Source organism: Genypterus blacodes, unplaced genomic scaffold, assembly GCF_046128005.1.
Source record: "Genypterus blacodes isolate CSIRO-AG114 ecotype Tasmania unplaced genomic scaffold, CSIRO-AGI_Gbla_v1 ptg000008l_1, whole genome shotgun sequence".
In the NCBI taxonomy this organism is placed as follows: Eukaryota; Metazoa; Chordata; class Actinopteri; order Ophidiiformes; family Ophidiidae; genus Genypterus; species Genypterus blacodes.
The window spans coordinates 34,078-59,035 of NW_027466822.1; the positions used below are offsets into that span (position 1 = coordinate 34,078).

Sequence of the window (24,958 nt, forward strand, 5' to 3'; positions counted from 1 at the left end):
AACGCAGGCGGAGAGGAGATATATACACCGCGCAGGCCTTCCAGATTCTGGGCGAATGGAGCTCCGCCGCATCTGGATCTCATATCGGCTCTGTCTCTCTCTGTTGGTGTGCCTCTCCGATTGGAAGTGATGAGCTTGGCTGGCTGACACGGGGGCCTGCGTGAGTGTCTGGACTGATATTGATATTGATCCACAGGTTGACGATCAGCCAGCATGAATCTGGATCAGGGGCGTACACACTCCAAACCTCCCTATAAAAATGCGGTTAGTTCTGTGTGTGTGACTCATTTCCACGGATTATGTTCCTGTTTGTATTCTTGCGTGTACTTCATAATAACAACAAAGTATGTTTCCACAGCAGCCTCACATTATCAAAGTCACATGCAGCACACAAGCGCTTACAGGATCTTAAAACTTGAGTACAAATATTTATAACTTTATTGATAGTTTACTTGTACAAGATGTACATTCATATTTTGTGAATCAAAAGGGGAAAACAAACCGTACGATGACTCATGTTTAGGCATGCTTGCATATGAAAATGGTATTAATTTCAATGGGTACAACAAATTCAAATGGAGCTCTGTTCAAATTCGACCGTCCCTGAAATGTCTGTAAACTCGGACACGCTACATTTTAGGCAAACAATGCACTACAGCCATACCTCCTAAAATCGGATTCAACATTTCAAAATAAACAACCCAAAAAACATACAAAAATAAATGCAAAGCCATGTAAAAATGTACACTTGTAGTTCAGCTATTTCATCTTTCATAAACTTTCAGACAAAATAATAAATAAAGACACCCATATGTTTAATTTAAAATGGAGACAAAAGGTAAAGGATTCTAAATGGAGGTCTAGTAGCAGAGTGGGAAACCTTATTAGGATCGACATGTTGAACTCTTGACAGCAGTGTTTGAAAAGTTCCCAAAAAAATTCCAAAAAAATATTATTTGTCAGGAGAAATGATCATGGTTGGACTTTTTTTGGAAAATGAACGATGAAATGTCACATATAACATGCAGAATTAAGCTAATCATATTGTAAACAACTGCTTGGTTTTTGGAATACAACACTGATTTGTTGTGTCGGTATGAACATTTTCCAAAATCGTAAAATGTAGGTCGTGATTTTTTTTTTTTTCCATGTATTTTTTTTTTTTTAAACCCTGGCCCTCAGTTGTGCTCATGTGTGTGTCTTCCTCGACAGTTACTAACTGCACCTGACGTATATAAAACTGCTTGGATACATAGGAGGTTATGTGTTATATGGCACATGGTTGTGAATGACTCTTCTTCAACTTAAACGTAATATACACTACTGCCTTAGAAAAACAAAACGCTGTGTTTGGCAAAGAATTTCCCAACGATAAAGCGACAGAAAATCATCGCGTCTCTTTATCGTCGAAGGATTAACTGCTAGTTGTTTTAACTTTTTTTTGCTATTTACAGTATTGCACTTAAACTGCACACCATTGCATTTCAGTTTGACTGATGCTTCCTTCATATTTTCAGAATTAAAAAAAAACAACAAAACAAACAAAAAGAAATGCAGTTATACCCTTTATCCAAGATAATGTCCATTTGCTGGAAACCCCAAAGCCCTCCCTCCCTCCCCTCCCTCCCCCACCTCATTTAGTAAAGTAGTATCTGCTTGTAGTGCCATTTGTAAACACCCACATACGAGACCTGAAGTGCAAAGGCAAATCTTCACTTCTTCACCCGGGATACAACACAACAAAGAGAAAAGAAACCAAGAGAGCGAGAGCGCGCTGCGAGGAGAGAAATGCGACACAAAACGAGAGAAGTCTCGCTGACACATGCGCAGCGACACACGACCACGTCTCTCTCTTCTCCCGCAGCACAGAGAGGAGGAAGAGGAGGAGGAGGAGGAGGAGGAGGGGGGAAAGAATTTGTCACTTTTCTTACAGCACAAGTCCGCAGAATGAGGACACCGAACCTTTATGTAGAGCGGTGACCTTTCGTGTTGCGGGTGTCGGGTGGGAGACGTGGGAGGGAGAGGGGGGGATACGTGTTGGGGGGTCGTCGGGCATGTTGAATGGCAGTGTTCACAACAGTTGTTGAGCGTATATCAGGTGTGGACGGAGGCGAGCCCCAGAAAAGGCCTGTTAGCCTCCGTCAGAACTCATGCACTTGGCAGCAGCAGGGGGAGCACAGTGGTTGGAGACTGAAAAAAAATGGCCTTTTTTAACTGTTTTCTTTTTCGTTTTGTTTTTTTTTGGTTGTTTTTTTTCTAGTGAGTGGGAGAGGAAAGGTGAGGGGAGGGATGAAGGGGGAAGGGGAGTCCAAAAGCCTCGGTGCCGTGCAGGTCTGTTTCGCCCATGCCCAACCTCGCTGCACTGTCAACATGGCAGCAGCAGCCGGCGGCGGCGTCACAGAGGCTCTGCTTTTGGCCCTGCTGCTGCCTGCCAGTTTGCTTTGTTAGAACGTCTCCCGGTCTCAGACAGACATCCACATGTGTTTGTACGGTCCTTGGGATGCGATCTGTGCCTGGAGTGGACTGAGCCATTGGCCCCGCAGAAGTCCTGCCTGTTGGGCGAAAAGTAAAAGGTGATTTCATTGGTATTTAATTACCGTTCTCTACAAGTGGTTTGTTTTGGCAGCTGGTTTTGTGACAATTTTCTCGCTCCCTCCTTTTTTTTTCTCTTCCCTTTTCTCTCTCTCTCACACACATACACTCTCCCCCTCTCTGTCTGTGTTCCTCTCTTTCATTCTCACTCAGTGTTTTTGTTTAGTTTAGTTTTAGCTGTGAGTGTCATGGCCCTTTCACAGGCTCAGTCTTGTGTGAGAGGCGATTATGGGCATCAGGCGAGCGGAGGGGCGGCCCGGTGGGGTCAGAGTCCCAGAGCCTCGGTGTGTTTTCTTGCCTTGAGTCGCAGGTCGGCGATGCTCGAGTTCTTGCTGTTGCTTTTGGCCGCCGCCGCCACCGCCGCCGCCGCCGAGGCCGAGTCGGCCAGCGAAGCGATCGGTAGTCCAAAGGGAGGGGGAGGGAACATCAGGTAGGGAGCGTGAGCGGCCAGGTGAGGGTGCAGGTGGGGGTGGGAGTGGGTGACGCCATCTAGCTGGAGCTGGGCTTGGACCTGCGGAGGGGAAACCAAACACAGGGTTAGTCGGCCGCAGCGCCTCAGGCCTTGTGCACACGTGTGTGTGTGTGTGTGTGTGTGTGTGTGTGTGTGACGGGGTGAGGATTTAAGTTTCACAGTCTGACACTATTAAATTCCCCCTCAAACGTGACCCCCTCAAAGCTGTTGCTTACACTGTGTTTTCTGAGAAAATAGTTAGAGCCGCTCTCTGCGCTTTAGCTCTTTTTCATGTCAGCCATTCTGAAACTTAATGAATCATACATCGCAGTCAGACACCACATCCAATTTAATAGTCTGGAATCAAAGTCTTTCCAGGACCCCGAACAGATTTGTTTAATTCAGACTGAGGACTCTGTTATACCCTTGGAAATATGCAGTCTTGTTATCCTGATTATGGATTCAATTGCATAAATAAACAATTTTGCACTAAAAAGATATTCACATATTTGGAGTTATAAATATTTATCCAGACATATTCCTAAGCAAAGGGGGAGTAAGGAGCGTCGAATATCACTTTACACATTCTTGGCAATTATTTTATAAGAAGTAGGTAAAAAATTAGGCCCGGGCTCACTTCACACAGGGAACTGAGACGCCTCTTGCCATTTCTCATGTGTTTCAAACAGGAAAACGCAGGAAAGTCAAAGTGTTTCACGCTCTCCTCTCCAACCAAAACACAACTCCGTTTCACGCCATGTGTATCCTCAAACTTTTCTCTTGAATAAGCATCCTTTTAATCCAATTTCTCACTTTTGCCATATTTCAAAATGGCCTAAAATACTGAAAATGACTTGTGTTTACATAGTTTAAATGAAAGAGAAAATTAATAGGATCTACAATAGAAGCCATTTGCAGGAAGGTTTTGTTATGCATATATGATTCAGATTTGCTCAGCAGTATCACTCAATCCTGCACATTCCCCCAAAAAACACTGAATTTACAATCTAACACTATTCAGACATCAACTTGTGTGACGGCGACTGAAAAATCTACAAATCTTCACTGCCAAATGTCCAGATAGTAAAAGCATAAAGTCATAAAGATAACTGCCGCTTCCCTGGACGGGACGGGACAGAGATTCATCTGTCACTCACACAACAGGTGGTGGACATTTGACTTGTTTGCACACACACACACACATATAAGGCTCACGTGTACATATACTGTACATACTGTTCATCTCTACATTCTATATTTGTGCATTTACAGTCGTATCTGTGCAGCTGTAAATTTTTAATATGCACAGTTACCATTTCCATCTATCTATCTATCTATCTATCTATCTATCTATCTATCTATCTTTTTGAAGACTACTTCTGCCGTTTTGTGAGACAGATGACACCAAACACTTTGACCTTGCCACCCGACCAAACCAATCGCTCACCCTGTTGACTCGTTTCATTGTAATCTCTGTGCTCTGAGTGTGTGTGTGTGTGTGTGCCCAAGCCTCCCTCTCTCTCTCTCTCTCAGTATTCAGGCCTCAAGCCTCCACCCCTACCAGTGTAGCTCAACGCCAATATCCATCAGAGCCGCACTCTATTCGCTGCACTTTCATCATCTCTTTTATGTGCTGGCGTCTGCCGCACTGTTGGCTTAATTAGGCTGCTGTTTCATCGTCGGGGTCAAGCAGACGACGCAGCAGCGCTGCAGATCAAATGTCCATCCACCTCTGTACTCCCTATACACCCAGTCTGCCTGACCCCTCTGCCAGGAGGTGAGGGGCACACTGAGCTACGACACACACACACATGCACTCGCTCACCCCCTTCTACATTCAATATCAGCACATGGCCTATAGATTCATCTGCATGTATAAATAAAGACCACAGCGTCTCCTCATTTCTGACATATCGATTGTTGTTTTTACATTTCATTCTGACTGAATTGATCAATCGCTCGTCATTTACAGCTTATATGAGAATGTGTCCTACCTGTTGGAAGGGCATCCGGAGAGCACCCATATTGACGTAGGGTGCCACTCTGCATGCGTCAAGGTGACTGCCGCCGCCCAGGATGACACCTGGAGAGAAGGGAAAGATGTCTGTCAGACAGCCAGACAGGTGTTGTTATGTGAGATGAGGAGGCAGCAGGTCACAGATTTGCACATGCAGTTAAAAATGCTCAATTAGTATGAAATGTGAAATATTATAGGAAAAATCATTCAGAAGCATGAAAGAAGTCATATTCACCTTTGTGCATCTGGTTTTCTTGTTTTCGACATTTTGCTCTTCTGTTTTGAAACCAGACCTGTAATAGAATAAAAGCAAAGAGCATATTAAGCACATCATCAATAATTTACTCCTTCCAAAATTTCTCCTGGAAAATTTCCACAACTATCCATCATTAATTTCTTATTCAGTGTCACATCTAATCCAAAATATTACAATTAAATGCCACTTTAGATGCACTTAGCCACTAAACTGTAATGTACAAAAACAAATCACCAAATATAACATTAGGATTTATTTCTCAGTAAGAGTAAGAGTAATTCCAATTCTGACATTTATAATAGAAAAATCACACATATAGACATGAAAAAGATAGAATGTATACCACTGAGACAATATTGATCACTATAATGTGTTTTGTAATTATATGATAGTATAGAAATATGTGTGTATGTGTGTGTGTGTGTGTGTGTGTGTGCACTGTGAATCTCCCTTTGTGCTCTGAACTAATTCTGAACAATATGATAGCAATATGCTTCTAAAACAACAACGTGTGTCAGAGGTCACAGAGGACTTTTATAGGAACGTTGTAAATATTTTTCTATGATTTTTTTTTTTTAAATATCACTGATTTTTTTTATCCCGTTCCCAGCTGCGTTTGAAGCGGAGGTCTCAATGTTGCGGCCTATATTGTTAATCACCATCACCCTGATCATCATCATCATCATCCTCATCACCATAATTCGCCTCGGTAAATAACATTACCCCCCCCACACACACACACACACACACACACACGCACACGCACACGCACACACACACACACACACACACACACACACACACACACACACACACACACACACACACACACACACTCCCCCCCTCCCCTCCCACCCAGCTGTAATTATCCAGTGATTATCATTTACAGATGCGGAATTAGCGCTGTAAAGTGCGAGAGGCTGCACGCTGGCTACGCAACGGAATAGATAGAAGCGACACACACACACACACACACACACACACACACACACACACGCACACACACACACACATTCGGACTGATAACGGAATATTACAGAGTGTAAACGGAGTGCAAAAACAAATCACTTTATCATGATTACTAGTAGTAGTTGTAGTCGTATTATGATCATTATTATTATCATTGCGTTAAGGTCAATAGGTTGTTTGTTTAAGTGAAAAGGTGATTTTGCTCGGGCTCCATATAAACTCTGGGATGAATCAGGCCAGATATTAGACGGCCCCAGATCAATTGCAATTACGTGCCAGTATGTTAAGCAAAGTGAACTACACTGGTTCAGACAGTTATTTCTTCATTAAGGGCCACTCAATGATGCGCTTCACAAATACCCTAATCTCATTTCCGTTTTGATTTTTTATTAGAGACAGTGAATAATGACATTTAATTTAGCACCGCGCCAGAGAGCCAAAGATATTAGTCCTAATTGAATTTACTGCCTGCTCCTCACCAAGCTCTCATAACTTTCAATTAGATCCATTGACAGCTGCTGCGAGCGGGCGAGCGAGCGAGCGAGAGAGCTCAGGTTCGCAGCCCCGCATCGAGCCCCGCAATCCACTCTAGAGTGCATCTGCTGAAGACAAAAGTACCTGAGAAAAGAGCTTTAAAACGCTTTATTTTGGCAAGAAGAGCCGGTGCCTGAGCCTGCGCATTGACAGCCCCTTTGATCACCCTCACACACACACACTCTGTCCTCACACACCATCACACAACTGATTTAAATACGAGCCTAATAACCTCAGAGCAGCTTTCATTTACAGCATAAACACTTTTTTATACACACGATGAGCTCTATTTGTGCTCGTTCTGGCTGGTTCCTATATTACTGTGGCCTCCCTGTCAGTCCAGTCCGACGGTTGCTGTGCTCACAATGGGAATCAACGGGCTTATAAACCTTATGATGGGGTTTGATTCATCCGATTAGATTCCCGAACAGCAGCAGAGTTGCGAGAGAATTGAGTTATTTCTAATGTGTTTTTATGGGGGACACTACATCAAGCCAATGGCAGATATTACAAAGAAAATGAGGAGGGATCCGAGTTGACATAAGAGCGCGTCCCCTGAAGCTGCAGCCATTCAAGCGCTTCATTCATTTTAATCATGTGTTCGGGTTTTTAACCCCCCCAAGGCTCCTCTGATCGCAGACGGATCAGGCTGTAGGCCTACTGCTGCAGGTTCAATAGGCTATTAGAGCACTGATCACATGTTTCATACCAGCGTTGATACTGAGCAATCACCTTCTTTTGCTACTTTTACCATATTTGTTGTATGATTTGCACGTGTTGCCTATAATGTTTCACTATAATCCTCAAAACAACAACCAGAGTCCTTAACTGTCATGCAAAATCATTGAAATTCCAGAAAATTATATATCCTGGAAAGTTATAATGATACGTGGGGTGAAAATGGTTAAATTCTGATAAAACGCGTTCTGAGCCACATACACACACTTTAACCCCCAGAGGAATATTTGTTTAATACCACAAAAAACACGTAATGATTCCCTATTGGAACATTAAGAGCTGTATGTGTTCGTACGGTCGTCCTGTACAGGCCTGTAAACTAAATAAGTCATATTTCGTTTTTTTGTACATTGTAATGAACGCAACAATGGCTCATAATTTAATTAAACAAATAAAAAAGATAACGTTAATAAATTATTGTATTTCCCACTTTTATCGAAGCACATAAACGCATCATGGTGGCTACATAATTTGAACCAAAGGTTAAAAATATCAAATATAAAGGAGGCATCCGTAATATGAAATAAAATACAAAAATGATTATTATTATATATATTAATTTCCCAGAGAGAAGTAAAGATGTTATCTGTTGATTATTCTCACGTTTAGGCCTTGAAGTTAATAGTTTCCCCTCCTTTGTGGCACATTAAGTCATTTAAAATGCTGTTTTACGAACCGTGACGTAATTTAAATATAGCGTTAAATGCTCGTACAAGCAAAAGTAATCTAAAGTATAAACGCATATATGTCAAGGAGGACATTTAACAGCTATTTTACCCGTTTTTATATCATAATTTTACATTTTTACGTTAAATCCAAACGTGTAAAATAAGCGCGTGCTGTCAGAAATGAGACGTTCACGGACACAGCAGGTTCGGGCAGCTCCGGCTCTTACCTGCACTCGGGCCTCGGACAGTCCCAGTCTCTGGCTCAGCTCCTCCCGCATGAACGCGTCCGGGTAGTGGGTCTCGTCGAAGAGCCGCTCCAGCTCGTTGAGTTGCTCCAGGGTGAAGTTGGTGCGGCTCCTCCGCTGTTTCAGCTTCCCCTGCGCGTCCTCATCCTCGGACTTCACATCCTCCTTCTTCTCCTTACACTCGTAGATCCCTGCATGTGAAACGACCCACGTTTGCAAAAAAAAGGTGAGTTAACGTTACACCTGAAAAAAGTCACACACACACACACACAACCATATTCTCTTTCACGCCGCCCCTCGCTTTCTCCGCTTCACACACACACACTCACTCACACACACTCAGACTTGACCACAGCCTAACCCTGGGCCTTGACGCGGGCCTCAGGCTTGTATTATTACATGTTATTACACACCCTTTCTCCCGAGTGTGTGTGCATTTCCAGCATCCATAGGTCACTGTGTGTGTGTGTGTTTGCGCTGTCAGCGTCAGTGTTAGAGGGAATCAGTCCAAACTACGCGGCGTGGGGCCGTAATGAAGGACGCAAAGGCGGGAGAGTGCAGACTTTGAGCTTGTTTTGGAGCACCGAAGGCTATTTTCAGGCTCTGGTATAAAAAATGGCGAACGTAAACATTTTCTCCAACCACCAGGCTTGACATTTTATTTTCCATTAAAAAATCTTCCATTAAAATCTCCCTGTTTGACTCGCTCCAATGTGCTGCATGTTACATTTTCATCAGTCTGCCTGCACCACATGCTGCCATCACTGTTACACTGCAGCGCCTTATTATTAGGAACAGACCGACTTTAATGGCCCTTTGGCTCCTATTTTGTAATTTGCTGACGTGAAAGTATTTCTTTCCACAACTGAAAGTCATTTTGTATCCATGCAGATTGAATATGTGATAATATTCTATTCTGGCGGCGTAGTAGACACAAATATGTATACAAAACTACTACATAATGTTGGATGTCTGTGAATAAAACACCAACAAAAACACAACACATGTACTCTAATATAAACATAAACACGTGTACTAACTTGTATTTTCACCAATCTGCCCCTTATAGGCCTATAACCTGCACTACACATAATTAATTTAACATTTAAATTTAAGTTGATTTTCCTCTGCATCACTTTAAAGAAGCATCAAAACTCTATTTAGATTAACTTTATAGTATTACATAAAGACAGAAAAACCTAATATATGGAATGTGTGATATTACATTTAGCACAGAATACAGATTAATACTGCTGCTATTAAAAAATTCAATGATGTAGTACTACTGTAATAAAATTTGCTATAAATCTCTGATGAATTCCTAAATATTAAGATCATTATAGTTGAAATTATAACGCATAAAAGTGCAATTAAAGTGAACTATTCGGGTTACTGTAAACTCTGTAATAGATCATAATGAGCCAACATGATTATCCGGACAGGCCGCCTGCTGATCCGGACCATCGTCGCTCTATATATAAACACAGAATCACGTTGTTGTTGTTGTTGTTGTTGTTGTTATTATTATCGATTATTATTGTACTCCTACATTCCTCTATATAACCTGGCCGCGTACCGTTATGTAATTCACCTCTCCTGCACTCTCGGGGTCTGTATACCGATAAATCGCTCCCTCGCACACAAGGCAAGAAAGCTGAAACTTGAGCCGTTTCTTCCCCCCGTCGGTTCTAGTGAAGCGCGTTCCTTACCGTCTGACGCCCGGGAAACGTTAAAGTCCTTCAGTTTGTCCTTCTCCAGCTCGGCGTGCTCCTTGAACAGATGCACGGGGCAGTGGCTGCCCTCCGTTATGTCCTGCAGGTTGCCATCGGGGCTGCCCAGCTCCCGCGCCCTCGCCAAGCCGCTCTCCAAAACTTCCCGGTACGTGATGCTCTCCTTGCTGCTCTCTTTGCTCTTCTGATCGAACGATTTCGACACGAATGCCGTAAGTTCTTCCATGGCGGTGCTCTGGTTAAGCTCAGTAGTGGTCCTGCTCGGGGGGGAAATCCACCGTGGATGATCGCCGTGTCTCTCTCTCTCTCTCCCACTCTCTCTCTCACTCTCTCTACAAGTCTGCTCTCTCTCGGTGCGCTCTCTGTGTCTGTGTCCGCGCGTGTGTCTTGTGTGGCGTATGTGTATATATGTGTGTGTGTGTGTGTGTGTGTACGCGCGTGTGTGTGTGTGCAGCTGGCAGCGGTGTTGGATAGAAGGGGAGGAGAGGAGGTGAGATCACTCCTGCTGTTGTGACTGTGTATATGAGAGCGAACTATTTATACACGGCCACCTCAGCCCGCCCCCCCCACACCCCACCCCACACACACACCCCAAAGCACCCCCCCCCCCCCCCCCCCCCTCCTCCCTCCCTCCGATCCCTGTGTCTTGAGCAATTACAGGCCGACTCGACTTTGCAGAATTCAACTTTCAGCAGCTTTGCCCCCCCCCCCCCCCCTCACACACACACACACACACACATACACACTTACACACCCTCCCTCCCTCCACCACCCCCCACTCCCCCCTTTCCCTAAAACTAATCAATGACGGAGATGCGATGGAGGCGGTTAATTGAATTACGGGCTCATTAAGATGCCTACGGTGGCCCGGATGGTGCGCGAAGGCAGCGCACGCTTATATATCTTAATTAATTCGGGTGAAAATGTAATGAAGGAGATGATGAGATAAGAGACGTGAGGCGTTTACGTGTCTGAACCCTTTAGTTTTTTGCGTTGTTGTGGTTTTTTTGGGCTGATTGTTGTGTTTGAAATATAAACTGGAGAACCTTAAGTCTTCAAAGTCAAATAAGCTCATAAACTATTACCAATATTATAGGGAATTTGGAGATGATGAACCTCACAGGTCAGGAAAATGCTCTGAAAAAAGTTGTTGCTTACATTGACACATTTAATTATTTGAAGCATTTTGTTGACATTTTTTCTGTCCTGTCAGAAGATATTAATTTAGGCAGATTTGATTTCCTTTTTTGATCATTTTACTCTTTTATATCATCGCGTTTGAAAGCTGAATGCAGAGGGATCGACCCTCTGCCCTCACACAGGTTTAATCTACATGAAGGAGAACAAAACACACAACACCTAGATATATTTTCCTTAGAAATTTAAACTTATTTTAATTGTAAATCCAAAGTGTAGTTTTTGGGGGGACATAAAAGTGATCAAATGCTCCCGGTGCAGAGAGGCTTTCCCCTCCCTGGGATACACGTGAGGCCCTAATGGCTCCATGTTATCTCAGCGGCTCATCAGTCCGAGCACAGCGACACAAAGGCCGGCAGAGCGGCGCGCTCCCCTGGGTGCGCTCCCCGGACCGTGAACGTCTCACATCTCAGCGCTCTAATGACTCGGTTTGATGTCTCGGCGTTTATCAGCCAGTCGGTCTCACCCCGCCGCGGCTTCCGCACACGCCGGGGTCGCTCCCCCCGGTGCCATGAACTGCGCCTTTTGTTCCTAATAGACCTAAATCCTTTTTAAGGCGGAAAGCTGCGCTCCCGGTCGTGCGCCTCCGCGTCGTTTACGACAATAAAGCGACGCTTGCGTGGGGCCACTAACGAAACAATACACGCAGGGGGTTAAAACCTAATAAAATTAAAAAAAAGGAAAAACACAACTTGTCCGCTCGGCCTGACACAGTGTTTGTGTGTGTATGGGTAAATGACATCTGTTTGCTTCTTCTAAACTCAAATCCAGTAAACAGACTGAGATCAACGCTTTACACGTGAATTGCGTTCCATGTTGCTGCATTTACAATTACAAGCTGAAAAATAAATAAAATACATTTGATATTTTACCTATATTCATACTTACAGAGCTGAAAAATGTTAGATAGGATAAATAAAACATAGACGTGGCGCCATGAAGGTAAAAACTAATAAATACATATCACATCAAATCTCACATTCAACCTTTTTGAAATGATCTGATAATGAAAATCTCAGCTGCACTATTTCCCCCCCTCGTGCTGATTTTGCTGTATATTTTTTAGAAAGCAGCTTGCATGTAGTCTAATGCGGAGGAACATCACAGGCTGCAGGACGGCACTGTACAGCTTTAATGGGCTCCAACTCTTAAAGGGGCCTCGATCATATGCTCACTTTCTTGTCAGCGAATCCCCCGCCCCCCACCACCCCACCACCCCCACCCCCCTCCCCTCCTCCTCCTCCTCCTCCTCCTCCTCCCCCCCTCCAACTGCACATCACGGGCTCCGGGATGAAGAAAAAAGAACCCATTTAAATTCAATTATAAACACGTTTTGTTTAAGTGTTATTATTGTTTGTTGAGACAATTACAGCAGAGCATAGCAAAAATAAAATAAAATAAAAAAATAAAACGCAATAAACGGACCTTTGGCTTTTCTTTGTTATGTTAGAACATTTGCAAAATGTATAATACCACTAATACAAAATTTATAATATATGATTCCTCTTTTCTAGGAATTATTAAATATTTCTTAGGAAATAGCGAATTTATTTTCTCAACTGACAGGAAACTAAAACCACTACTAACAATAATAATGATATTAATAATTAACAATAAATTAGCTGCTATTAACTGATGACCCAAACATTGTTATGTATTTTCATCTGAATTGCACATAAACCTTCATATTTCCCAGTGAAAAGTTATATAAATGAGTCACATAACAAACTGAGGGAAACACTGATGATGAATTCTATTTTTCTACTTGTGCACAAATGGCACAGAATAGAATTTTCGATGTCCACGAGTAGAAAAAGAGCTTGTTTATTTATCTAAGTGGAAGTTGAATAAAAAAAAGCCCTGAGCGGGTCGCAGCAGTGACACGCTGCTGCTCACAGCCAATCAGCGACTAATTGTACATTTACAGCTAATTAAGAGCTGAGGAATTCCTGCTCTACCTGCCTGTGAAGGGTTTTGGAACATTATCAAGGCATCGGAGGACTTAAATGAGTCTGTGCCTGCTGGAGGAGAGCGGATCACTGCGAGGAGGAGGAGGAGGAGGAGGAGGAGGAAGAGGGGGAGTGGGAGAGAGAGAGAGGAGAGAGAGAGAGAGAGAGAGAGAGAGAGAGAGAGAGAGAGAGAGAGACGCTGCACTACTGGAAGGCTAGAGAATTAAGAGATTGCTCATCACGTATTAGACAAAGATTGCATGTTAAGTAGGAGCTTTGGGGAGATGTGCATTGGTTCTCTGTGGTTTGTGTGAAGGTTTGAATCCCTTTTTTTTTTTGCAGTAGCAGCAGGTCCTGCCAGTATCCAGCCTGAGCAGCGAGAGGAAGGGAAGGAGGAGGAGGAGGAGAAGGAGGGGGAGGAGGAGGGGGGGGGGGGGGGGGGGAGGAGTGAGGAGGGGGAGAGAAAGAGAGCAGCGCTCCACCAAACATTGCACACAATCCAACCTACCCCCCCACCCCCAACATGTGCGAATTAAGACACACCAGGACCCTAAATGACGGGCTGAGGTCCTGGAAGATTGCCAAGATTTTTTTCTATTTTGAATTAACTAAATCAAAATCACGTCATTGATCAAAATGTGGGTAACAGAAAAAGCTGTGTGTGTGTGTGTGTGCGTGTGTGTGTGTGTGTGTGTGTGTGTGTGTGCGCGTGTGTGTGCGCGTGTGCGTGCGTGTGCGTGTGCGCGCGTGTGTGTGTAAGGGAGAGATATTTATATACATTTTTACATATACTCATCTTCATCTCCCTGCGCCAGGATCCAGTCAAGTCATAATATGTGACAGATCTGATTCTCTAAATGTTATACTTGGCCCCGAGAGAGACGAGCGAGTTTGAAAATTCAACTTAAAAAGCAACTACTGCGGCTTTGGCTTCTAATATCATTCCTACGTCCATAAAGCTTCTTTTGGAGGCGCTCTTATCTCCAAATATCATCATCTCGTTCTATAGGGAGAGCAGAGAGCAGCAAAAAAATGCAATAAAGCAGCTCTCGAATCTGATTCAGCAATGCGATGATGCTCTATACGCACCGACACAGAAAATTGGATTCTTCCCCTGGTAGGTAGAAGAACATGGCGCTGGGCTGTTTCACCTGCAGGGAGGCTGGATGGGAGAGCGTGTTAATGGCAGTGATGATGTGTTTGTTTATGAGAGTCCTCTGGCTTGTCTGCGGGGTGCAGGGACGCACGTTGTGTCTGCCGTGGCTGCCTTCATTTAGGTCCTCTTTCCAGTGCTGCAGCGGCGGGTCCGTGGAGACTACATGGCTGCTCTGTGTTCAAACAGCTCGTCTGCCATCTAAATCAGGCTTTTAGGGCAAAAGAATTCTACATGAAAATACCACAATGTGCTGAACGTTCTATAGCAGCACCAGACTGGGATGTTTGGGGAATATGTTAAGTCTCTCTCTCTCTCTTTTTTTGTGGGGGGGTTGTTATTCTCTAACTGCTATCTACCCACAGGGCACCAGGGCCTCCTTATGGAAAAAAGGCATGAAATTGACTTTATGTCCTTAAATGCAAAACAGATTTGCAGAGAAAACACAGTAATCCTCCTCAAAAATCAAACAATCCACCTGCAGTTTTTTTGTTTTTACTTCGAGTCGTATCTCATCAATTATAACCTGCATCCTCCAATCAAATGTCAAATTATTTCATTTATTTCTTCTTCCTTTTTTTTAAGAAATGAAATAAATAAATAAATAAAAAGTCAAGTGTGTTTTATCCCTCAGTCCTTATGATGATGCTGTTATCATTGTGGTCACACACTCTGGGGAAACGCAACAATTTATACAAATCAATAGTGTTCAAATAATTCATGACTGATCACATGGTATTTTAGCGCCCTATTTGCAGTAGAAAACCATGTTTTGTTTGGCTCCCAGAGGGCAACATGAAAGACCTGAGGAGGGAGGGGGGGCAAAGGGAGGGGAGGGGGGGGCAGGGAAGAGGGTGCATGAGGATAATAGGAGGACATTGATCATTTGGTGCATAAGGAGACAACTGGACCTGTGAGGGGAAAAAGCTAACAAGATGTATTATTTATACATTTAGATCCGTCTGGGCTTCTCATGTACATTTTATTACATCAGATTTACATCATCGTCTACGGAGTGGACACGTTGTTGTGGCCAGAAATAATAAGGAATATTTCTATTTATGTAGCAATCTAATTGTAGTCGTCGGTGGAGCAGAGCCTGGACACCAGTTAGTGTCCTTCAGTAGCACACATATGAAATGATTATTGTGCTGCTTGCACTGTGGGACCAAACAAACCCTAATTTGGACAGTGCGAGTCTGTCACAGCTTGTAATAGAAATTAACTCTGTAAATGTGGAGATGGATCAAGTTCCCTCCTGGCAGGGGGACCATTCCACAGACATGTTAACAACGTCTTCAGAGACCAATGAGGCCCATTTACAATAAGTGTCTGTTTTAAGTCTCTCACTTTGTGTGCGTGTGTGTGCGTTTGTGCGTTTGTGTGTTTGTGAGGCTCACCACAGCAGGCTATAAGGGGTCCCTCTGGTGTCAGTCGGAGAGCAGCCATTTAACACACACACGCAGCAGAATGGCTTTTATAAAGTGATGCTACACTTTCTCAATCACGCTATTAAGGCCTTGTCTGGAGAGAGAGAGAGAGAGAGAGAGAGAGAGAGAGAGAGAGAGAGAGAGAGAGAGAGAGAGGGATAACATGTTTTACAGAGAGTGATTTATGTTGTGTTGAGAAAAGAGGAGTCCCTGATAGATGGCTTCATTAGAATTAATTAACAGAATGATAGATCGACACAGACGGAGCAGACAGAGCAGAGAGAGGGAGAGAGAGAGAGAAGAGAGAAAAAGAGAGAGTGAGCAAAGGAAGATGGAGGGATACCACAAAACAAAACGGTTAATGAAGTAGTTGGGGGGCTTCAACAGGCTTATAATGCAAAATGTGGAGACGGAGCCTTTATGTGTGTGTGATGGGACATGAGGGTCCCCTATAGGTGGGACATATAGAGACACGTCTAAATGCCAGCTCACCCACCCAGAACCTTCACCACCTTCACCTGAAACCAGGTCAAAGGGCAGTGTGGCGCTCAGTGACCCATCCAGGAGAAGGACAGGAGCAGGAGCGTATATACTTTCAGTGTGTTTGTGTGTGTGCCTGTCAAGGGCACGTACCAACCGTCAACGTAAGCCTGATCAGGTCTGCGCCGCAGGCTGTGTCTGTTGGCTGAAGACAGGCTTTGATGGGCCAAATCACTGCCTCTCTTCTACCAGACATGTCTATCATTTCATGTCTTTGAAACTCTCCTCTCCTCCTCCAGATAAGCAGCCACTGCAATCAACCCTAAGTCCACTTTTTATACGCTTCAAATGTGTCAGCTGTGTTTAGCGTTTTGTAGAGTTGATGCGTAGAATCGGAGCCCGAGGAAGGGTGAAGTGAAGTCATGCCGAGAGTTAAAAAGCTGTGTTAAATGTGTAATCACTTACTTCTGTAAAACCTCGAGTTTCACAATAGTAAAATGCTCTGATTCAACTCAAATATATAAAAATATCACAATTAGTAAAGGTACTATGTTGTCAGTAAGGGCTCTCATCAGAGCGGGGATTCATTTGTTTCATAAAAGAGTGAATTATTAATGGATTCTTACTTAGAATATATGCAAGTTAATGTATTAGAAATGAAAATACCCAAAATTGCAGCTATTCACTTTTTCATTGGATATTATATTTCAAATTTTGTAGGAATTTCTAAACAAAACTGTAAAAACACCTTGAATAATACAATAATTTAAAAAAAAATTAAAAAATAAAATGTAGATACTATTATTTATTCAAACAGGGGCTCAATTGGGGAATTTTCCTGCTTCCTGTTCCTCTACAATAAGACATCTGAACAGGTAAATCAAAGCAGAGGAACAAGCTTTGGAGCAGCACGAGCAGACGGTAGCACAAATATAAAGTACACATATAGTACTGGAGTAAATCTACTCGGTTTCTATCTGTGATCATATCAGGACTGTGGAAGACAAGGGTAGCCACCATTGCGGGGTAAAGAAACAGGTATTTTTGGAAGCAGGTGAGATGAGGAGGAAAATGTGGTGAAGTCAAATGCAGGTGGACGAGGAAGGTTGAGATCGGCAGGAATGAAAATTGCTCTTTTTTCAGTAGCGGCAGTCAAAATGTCATGTGAGTGTTATTAAAAAGCCAGACACGGGCATCAGTAAAGGAGTGGAATGTCAACTTATGAGATCATAACTGTGATACGCCCTCTGACCCATCAGTGATCAGAAGAAAGGTGCCATCCAAAGTGATGTAACACAGCTGATGGGTCATTATTGGTTAAAAATAATAATTGGTGTTTAGCCTCATATATGTTTCCCATATGTGGTTCCTATGTTCATCACAGAGGTGTTATTGTAGGTGTTACTGGCCAGTGCTACCTTCCCTCTCTAGACAGTCATTATGAGCTCCCAGCTGATAGCTGAGTGAGCCGCTGTAGGCAGGGAGCACCTGTCACTATCCATCCATCCACCCGTGTCTGCCTTCACTCAGCTCTGATGGAGAGAAGAAGACCCCGAGAAGACCACAGCAGCCTCACTGGCTGAGAGCCACAATTAACCTAATTCCCTCTCCGTTCATTTGACACACCTCATCTATAGGTGCAGGCAGCACAGATGTGATGCTGAAAAAAAAGTGTCATATTAAATATAGACTATAACAAATCTGCAGTGCAATTGCTGATCTTTTTTTCCCATCTTTAATTACATCACCCACCCATCCACCCGTCCTCTCATCCCTCCTTCCCCTTCTCCCATCCGTCCGACCATCCATGCCCGCTTACATGGATCCAGGCATCAAACACGCGGTCACGTGACATGAATGAGAAATCAGCAGGTATTAGTGAACTTTAACGACCCTGAAGCGGAGAGTGGATTCCCCTCTCGATGTTTAAGAGAGCGGCAGCAGCAGCACCGGAGCACAGAGTGGATGGCCCTCAGCCTCCAGCTACGCTCCCTTACAAAGTTGTTTTCCTGGAAAATTAGCCAATTGACTAATGGCGTAAATGTAGTTAATTACCACCACCAGTACCCCAAACAGTCATCTCTGCCTGTAACTAATAAGAAATCAATTAGCTAATGAATTGGTCATTAAGTGAAAAGCTAATCTTGGCCGAGGTATTTTTTAATGATTATTTTTGCCTATGATCCTGGCTAATTGCCGTTGTCATACTACGCTCTTGGCTTTCAGCATGCCTAATGAAGCTTCATTAGATCATAACTGGCACTCTTGGAAGATTCGCGGGCAAACCTGCTTCCCAATTATTTTTAATTGCCAGACATTCTGCACAAACAAGTGCTGCTGCACCTTGCGGAACAGGAGAGCTCAGGCTGGCTGTGCCCGCGCTTCCTTCATGACTTCATTTGAAGCGATTAGAGCGCGGGGCAGGGTCGGCGTGGAGCGGCTGTTGTCTGTGGTGTATCTAAAGAGCCCATCAGCTCAAACCACCGGGCCCATTGTTGCTCTGCGTTCCTCGCTTTGATTTGGACAGAGGAGAAAAGCTGCTGCTTCCAAAGAGGCGAGAGCGGCTCTGTGTCACACACACAGAGAGAGAGAGAGAGAGAAAAGGAGAGAGAGGGGGAGAGAGAGATAGAGAGAGATTCATATATTTAACTTGCAATTCTGTGCAATTACAAAGACAATATCAACATGCACATCCTCTCTCTCACACACACAAATACATGTCTATAGGACCATGTGGTGTTTGTCACCTCAAACCAGTCTGGAAGGAACCAAAAGCGCAGACAAAGACAAGTAAACACATGCACGCACACACAAAGTCTGCCTACCTGTACATGTCTCAGCTAACAAAAGCAAAGGAGAGAGAGAGAGAGAGGGAGAGAGAGAGAGAGAGAGAGAGAGAGAGAGAGAGAGAGAGAGAGAGCATCCCTCCCGGGCATGAATAATTAAGAAAAGACAAAAGAGCCTTGTTTTTTTCCCCTTTTTCCTCTTCTTCTTCTTCTCCTTCTTCTTCTATCTCCGTCTTTTGTGTGTCTAGTAAACCCCAGTGTGGTGTTTCTCTGAGTTCTCCCCTAACAAGATGGAGGAGCATTTCCTCCATGGTGCTCACACAACACATGTTTCCAATCTGACCCCGTCCAAGTATCTCTGCCTAACATGAGGAGTCTTGTGGTGAAAGCAGAGCTGCTGAAACTCTGTCAATCCCACTGATGCGTTCAGACAGTTTATCCTGAATTTGCCTTCGACTCAAACATCGGGTCTTTCCCTCCATTGTAGCATTAGATGGCAAACACAAACAATACAACTTCAATATCAGGGGACTGAAATGTTGTTGTGTTTCCCATTATTGCTACAGAGAGAAAAGGATTTTTATCAAATTTTTCATTTCAAACTATATTTGTAAAGGTCAGGCTGTATTTAAAGGCACAGGCATGGAACCTGCATCTTTGTCTTCTTCCTCTGATGGCACATTTTATTTCTATACCGTCAAATATCCCCAATGTTGAAATCTTAATAAGATCAGAACATTTAAATTCACAAATTTAGTTATTTTAGTGTCATGCTTTAAATTTCCTTTACATTTGCCTCCTGGATCGTGCTTTAAATAGTCATATTATAAATGTCTGTGCTGGTGAAGATATGGCAACATTTTAAAGCCGTCTGCATTAATACACTTGTCAAGTCAGAGAATATTCACCCAGTCACAATATTCCAAATAATATGTTTTTGCCAAAATGTCAAGACTTTAAGACAGCTGCCAATCCCGCAAATACCATGAGCAGAAAAGGCCTCAGATTATATATGTGTGTGTGTGTGTGTGTGTGTACGCTGATGACACTCTGAGGAACAGGGCCAGGCCTCCTTTAGTGTCACGCTGATGTCTGACAGTGGATGAATGGCGCTCCAGATGTCTATCAATATTTAGCAGTAACCGTCCCCGAGCAGGCCGGAGCGACGTGGCAGCTGAGAACACGAGGTGGTGCTGCTCTGAACCGCTCACTCCCACTTTAAATGGAAGCTAAAGCCTCTCTGAAGCCGCCGGCGTCAGCCTCGGCTAAACACACCTTGCGGTCTCTCGTCGGCGGCGCGTCACGTTGAGGGCACGCTTACATCAATAATGAACTTCTCACTTACGCCGAGCAGACACTGAACAAGTTACATTTGTATTAACTCACTCTGAACCTTTGCCTTGCCAGTTTTTATCAGACAAACCCTGCAATTAGTGCGCTCGTGACTCGAAGCCACAAGTCTCTGGACAATTTAGCTTTATTCCAAGACGTGTCAGAAACTTGTCAGACGCCCGACCGCTTAATCGAAGATCATTGGTACAATTACTGGAGCTTTACTCTGGACTAATTGGTGCAGAGCTGCCTGGCTTGATCCTCATTCATTCAAAGCTTCAACCTAAGTCAAGTTCAAACCATAGTAAAGACGACAGAGTGGCTACTGTTTTGTATCTAAACTTAAGGACACTTAATTACTTAAATTAGTATGAGAAACGGGACAGAACCACAGTGGAAATGAGCAACTATGTGGTTTTTTTGAGTTCCAATCCCTTCATCACATTCCAACAGTACAGTGAAGATTATGGAAATAGGAGACATTGACCTATTGACCTGTTGGCCATGTGATCCTACAGCAACACACATAGTCACAATGAATGAAACAAGACAACAAGCCAAAGCTCACGTAACAAATATAATTAAAGCTGTCTACCAAGCTCTGTCTATCAGCTCCTGAGTGACAAAATTGCTGGAGAAGTATCAGGATCGGAGCGAGAGGAAGGAAAATTCCTGAGTTCCAATCCAGCAAAAGGAACATTTGTTTGCAACATCTGCAACTATGTCAAATTAGCTGTTTTTAGCATTTCTGCACTCCAGCATACAGATGGTGAGATATAAATAATATAACAAGGAAACATTCTTTGTTTAAAAACCATGAAGAACTCTGGCACCACAGTCTTTTAACGCCGTTTTTAACTTCAAACAAGAGAAAGAAATCACATTACAAAACTACGCCTGTCTGTTCTGAAGCCACTGTCACATCCACGCAGTGACACACATGGCTACACACACGCACAAATCACATTACAACACATCTAATTGAAGTTTATGATGCAGAAGAGAGCATATGCTCATTGCGCCAATCGAATCATTAGGAAAGCACACAGTAGGCTGAGGACTTGCCAGGACTGCAAGCTGAGGAGAATATTTGAAGGCCCGGATTTGCTGTCTGTGACCATTTCTGCATTGAAACATGTAAACACGTCGACACGGACACACACAGCCGCACAAACACACAAGCACCCAGTCTGACATTCAGTGGTATCTCTGCCTAGCTATCCCCTCACGCTTCGCTCTGCCTCTCCGCGAGCAGGTTGAGCTCTGACACACACGCACGCACACACACACACACATTGTGTCTGACTCTAGGCCCTGTGGTGAGATGCTCCTTTGACCGGCCTTGATCCAGAGCGGGGAGAGTAAGTGGAGGGGAAGTGAGACAGACAGGAGCAAAGACAGCCCGTCAGAGTTAAAGGCAAACAGACATTAGGCTTTCCAGAGCTGCAGTGGCTGTCTCTGACTCTGCTCCGCTCTACACTTTATGAAATTTACATGACGCATCAGAAAGGCCACAAGAGCCTCTTTGATTGTGGAACTGTGCCTGAAAAATACATCAGTGGCCATCTTTTCTGGCAGGGAAGCTAGAAGACAGACCGAAAAACGCACTCGGTATGTTCATGCACTCTCTCTGTCTCACACACACACACAGATTCGCAAACACAAACAACATGACACACGCAAAGGCAACGGACAGAGTGACAGCCACACACACACACACACATACATTTCCTCTCCCAGACTCTCTCTCACCCTGTGTGTGTGTGTGTGTGTGTGTGTGTGTGTGTGTGTGTGTGTGTGTATGTGTGTGTGTGTGTGTGTGTGTGTGAGGCGGTGGGATGTAACTCCTCCGTGTCATCTCTAATCGCTGTGATCTAAATGTATAAGAATTGATGGTGCCTTCCACCAAATGCTGTTATGGGGGACCTGGTTTGTTTATTTAATGAAGCCGGTGTCACAGCGGATCTGCGTCCTTGCCTTTGGAAACGGTGGCAGGTGTTGGTGGCAGATTTTCCTCAAACAGGGCCACTGAATTAACAAATCAGATTAACATAATATTGGCGTCAGATCCAGGGGCCGGTTTCTCTGGCACGGCTGTCCCTGTAGTTTGCCCGTACGGATGCTCCCCTCTCGTGTCCAGATGTCCCCCCACAGTTGCAGCTTTCTCTGCCCGGTAACCGTTAGATCTAGGCCCAGGCTGGAACAATGTGAATTCCCGGAGCACAAGGACACAGCGGTTTTTCTGCACTACTTTAATGAAAGTGCCTTCATCGGGAATGTGTGTGAGCAAATGCATGTGGTGGGAGTTCGCATTGGAGTGTTTGGACCAACGGGATGATTTGTCCATGTGCATATTGTCCAAATGCAATGTCTCATAATGAACCTGCAGTGGTCAATAAGTCCTACAAACCCAGAGACATGTAAAGAGATGAGACAGTTACAACTACTGCCTCTTATTAACAATCAAGAGTTAAATTGTTATTGTTCTGTCTTTCTCTTATGCCAGTGATTTATAAAAAAGGACACATTTTAGTTGCAGCATGTTATACCTCCATTGTTGTTGTTGTTGTGTCTTTCAGTCATCCCTCGATAAACAGGAACAAAAATGAATAAATTGTTGTAATTTGATTGAATTGATGAATGGATTTAATGTAATGAATTCATAAAGTAATGCCAATTAAAAACAGTCTGTCAGTCTGATGGAATGGACCTCAGGACTGAACCAAACTGCAGCTCGGGGTGAATTTCACTGCTGCTGCTGCTGCTTGCACACTGCTGCAGTGCAGTTTTAAGTGAAAAGCAGAAGTGTGTAAACTAAGTGTAAACTAGCTGTCACAGTTATTTATTTCCTCCCCGTCTATCGACCTGATGTTTGGGATAAACTGGCAACACAAACAGAGACTGCCTCCTAACGAGTTAGCCATATTATACAGAATATTAATAGGTTTGGAATGAGGGAAGCGAGCAGCAGTAAAACCTCAAAGTGAGCTGATGTGTGCTATAGATTCCATTACCTCCATTTACCTTGCTGTTTATTCACTCGTTGACAGTGGTAAACAAAAAGCAAAGCGTTTAAAATGAACGATTCTCCTCTCATGCAAGTTTTACAAAACATTGACTATTACGGGCAAAAAGCGATTGTGACGTTCCATTTTCTAATCACCTAATTTCACAGCAGACTGCCTGTGCAACAACACATCAACAGCCCCGTCTGTCCTACCAGAGACATTGAGGCTGAAGGGACGTGTCCAAGTGACTCAGTGTGATACAAGCCGTCTCAAAATGAAAGTGGACACCAGAGCTTAAAGTTAGTTGCGGCATAAATGACGAGCATTCTGATAGAATGCAGAAAGAGAAGTTTTTTTATTCATAATTATTGGTTTCAATCCAACACATAAAGCGACTCGGCAGTACGCAGATAAGCAGTGATGGCTCGGGGAGTTATGATAATGGATGTGTACAGTGACAGCGGATGGCTCAGTCAATCATAAACACCTCTCATCTCATAATCACAAGCCATAAGCAGGCCGGGGATGCCTGCTGGAAACACGGCGGCACAACACTGACAAATCTAATGATCAACAATCACTGACAATCTGCAACACACACACGCACACACACACACACACACACACGCACACGGGCACATCAGTAGACCTGCCCGTGTGCGTGACAGGAAACTCAAACTCAAACACCATGACTGCAGCTGCACTCACATCTTATTTTAAAACGTAAGCAAATAGAGGAGATTGGCCACATTTAATGACAAAAGAAATCCCAAATCAGGTGCAAAATGAAGGTTTGCCAATCCCTTTAACAAAGGAATACTAAATCTGTCAGAAAATCCTCCAATTCCCTTCTGTTGGGAGTTTGGGTGCAAACACAGCAGCAGTCCCAGTGCCTCCCTCAGCTCTGTCCATTTCCATAAACGCTGCTGGCTGTCTCACCTACACCAGAAACACTCCTAGGCTAAATGCCCTGGCATATCATTTCTCCCTCTCTCTCCCTCTCTCTCACCTATTCTAAACCAAATGTTCATTACCATGCGGCCTGCCTTGGAGAAAGAGAAGGAGAGAACTAAGAGTACAGAGCTGAGATCATTGACAGCTTGATGTGACGAAGGTCAATTGAAATAACAGGTTTTTGTGTGTTTATATTCTAAATGGGCCACTTGTGTCGGCTGTTCTTGGCTCTCTGCAGAAGGGGAAGCTGGGGAGCACTGTGGCTATAGGCCCGACACACACACACACACACACACACACACATGCTCTCATTCACTCACTGTAATGAGCAGGTTATGCTAAGGCACAGGCTGCTAAAATCTGTAATTATAATCAACCTCTCTCTCCACCTCTCGCCCTCATCTCCTGCCTTTCTCTCCATCTCGGCTCCCTCTTTCTTTTTTCTGTCTACATCAGTGAGCGGGCATCA

At 43.9% G+C, this 24,958-nt stretch overlaps 1 protein-coding gene across 1 annotated transcript; it reads right to left on the reverse strand.

Annotated features, from left to right (window-relative positions):
• Window positions 1-415: 415 nt before the first annotated feature.
• Window positions 416-10,706, reverse strand: shox (shox homeobox). The gene is given in 7 exon segments (XM_076157276.1): window positions 416-2,552; window positions 2,891-3,032; window positions 3,035-3,103; window positions 5,038-5,126; window positions 5,296-5,353; window positions 8,453-8,661; window positions 10,180-10,706. Coding segments are annotated over 7 exon segments (1,110 nt in total). The 5' UTR covers window positions 10,427-10,706; the 3' UTR covers window positions 416-2,256.
• Window positions 10,707-24,958: the final 14,252 nt, after the last annotated feature.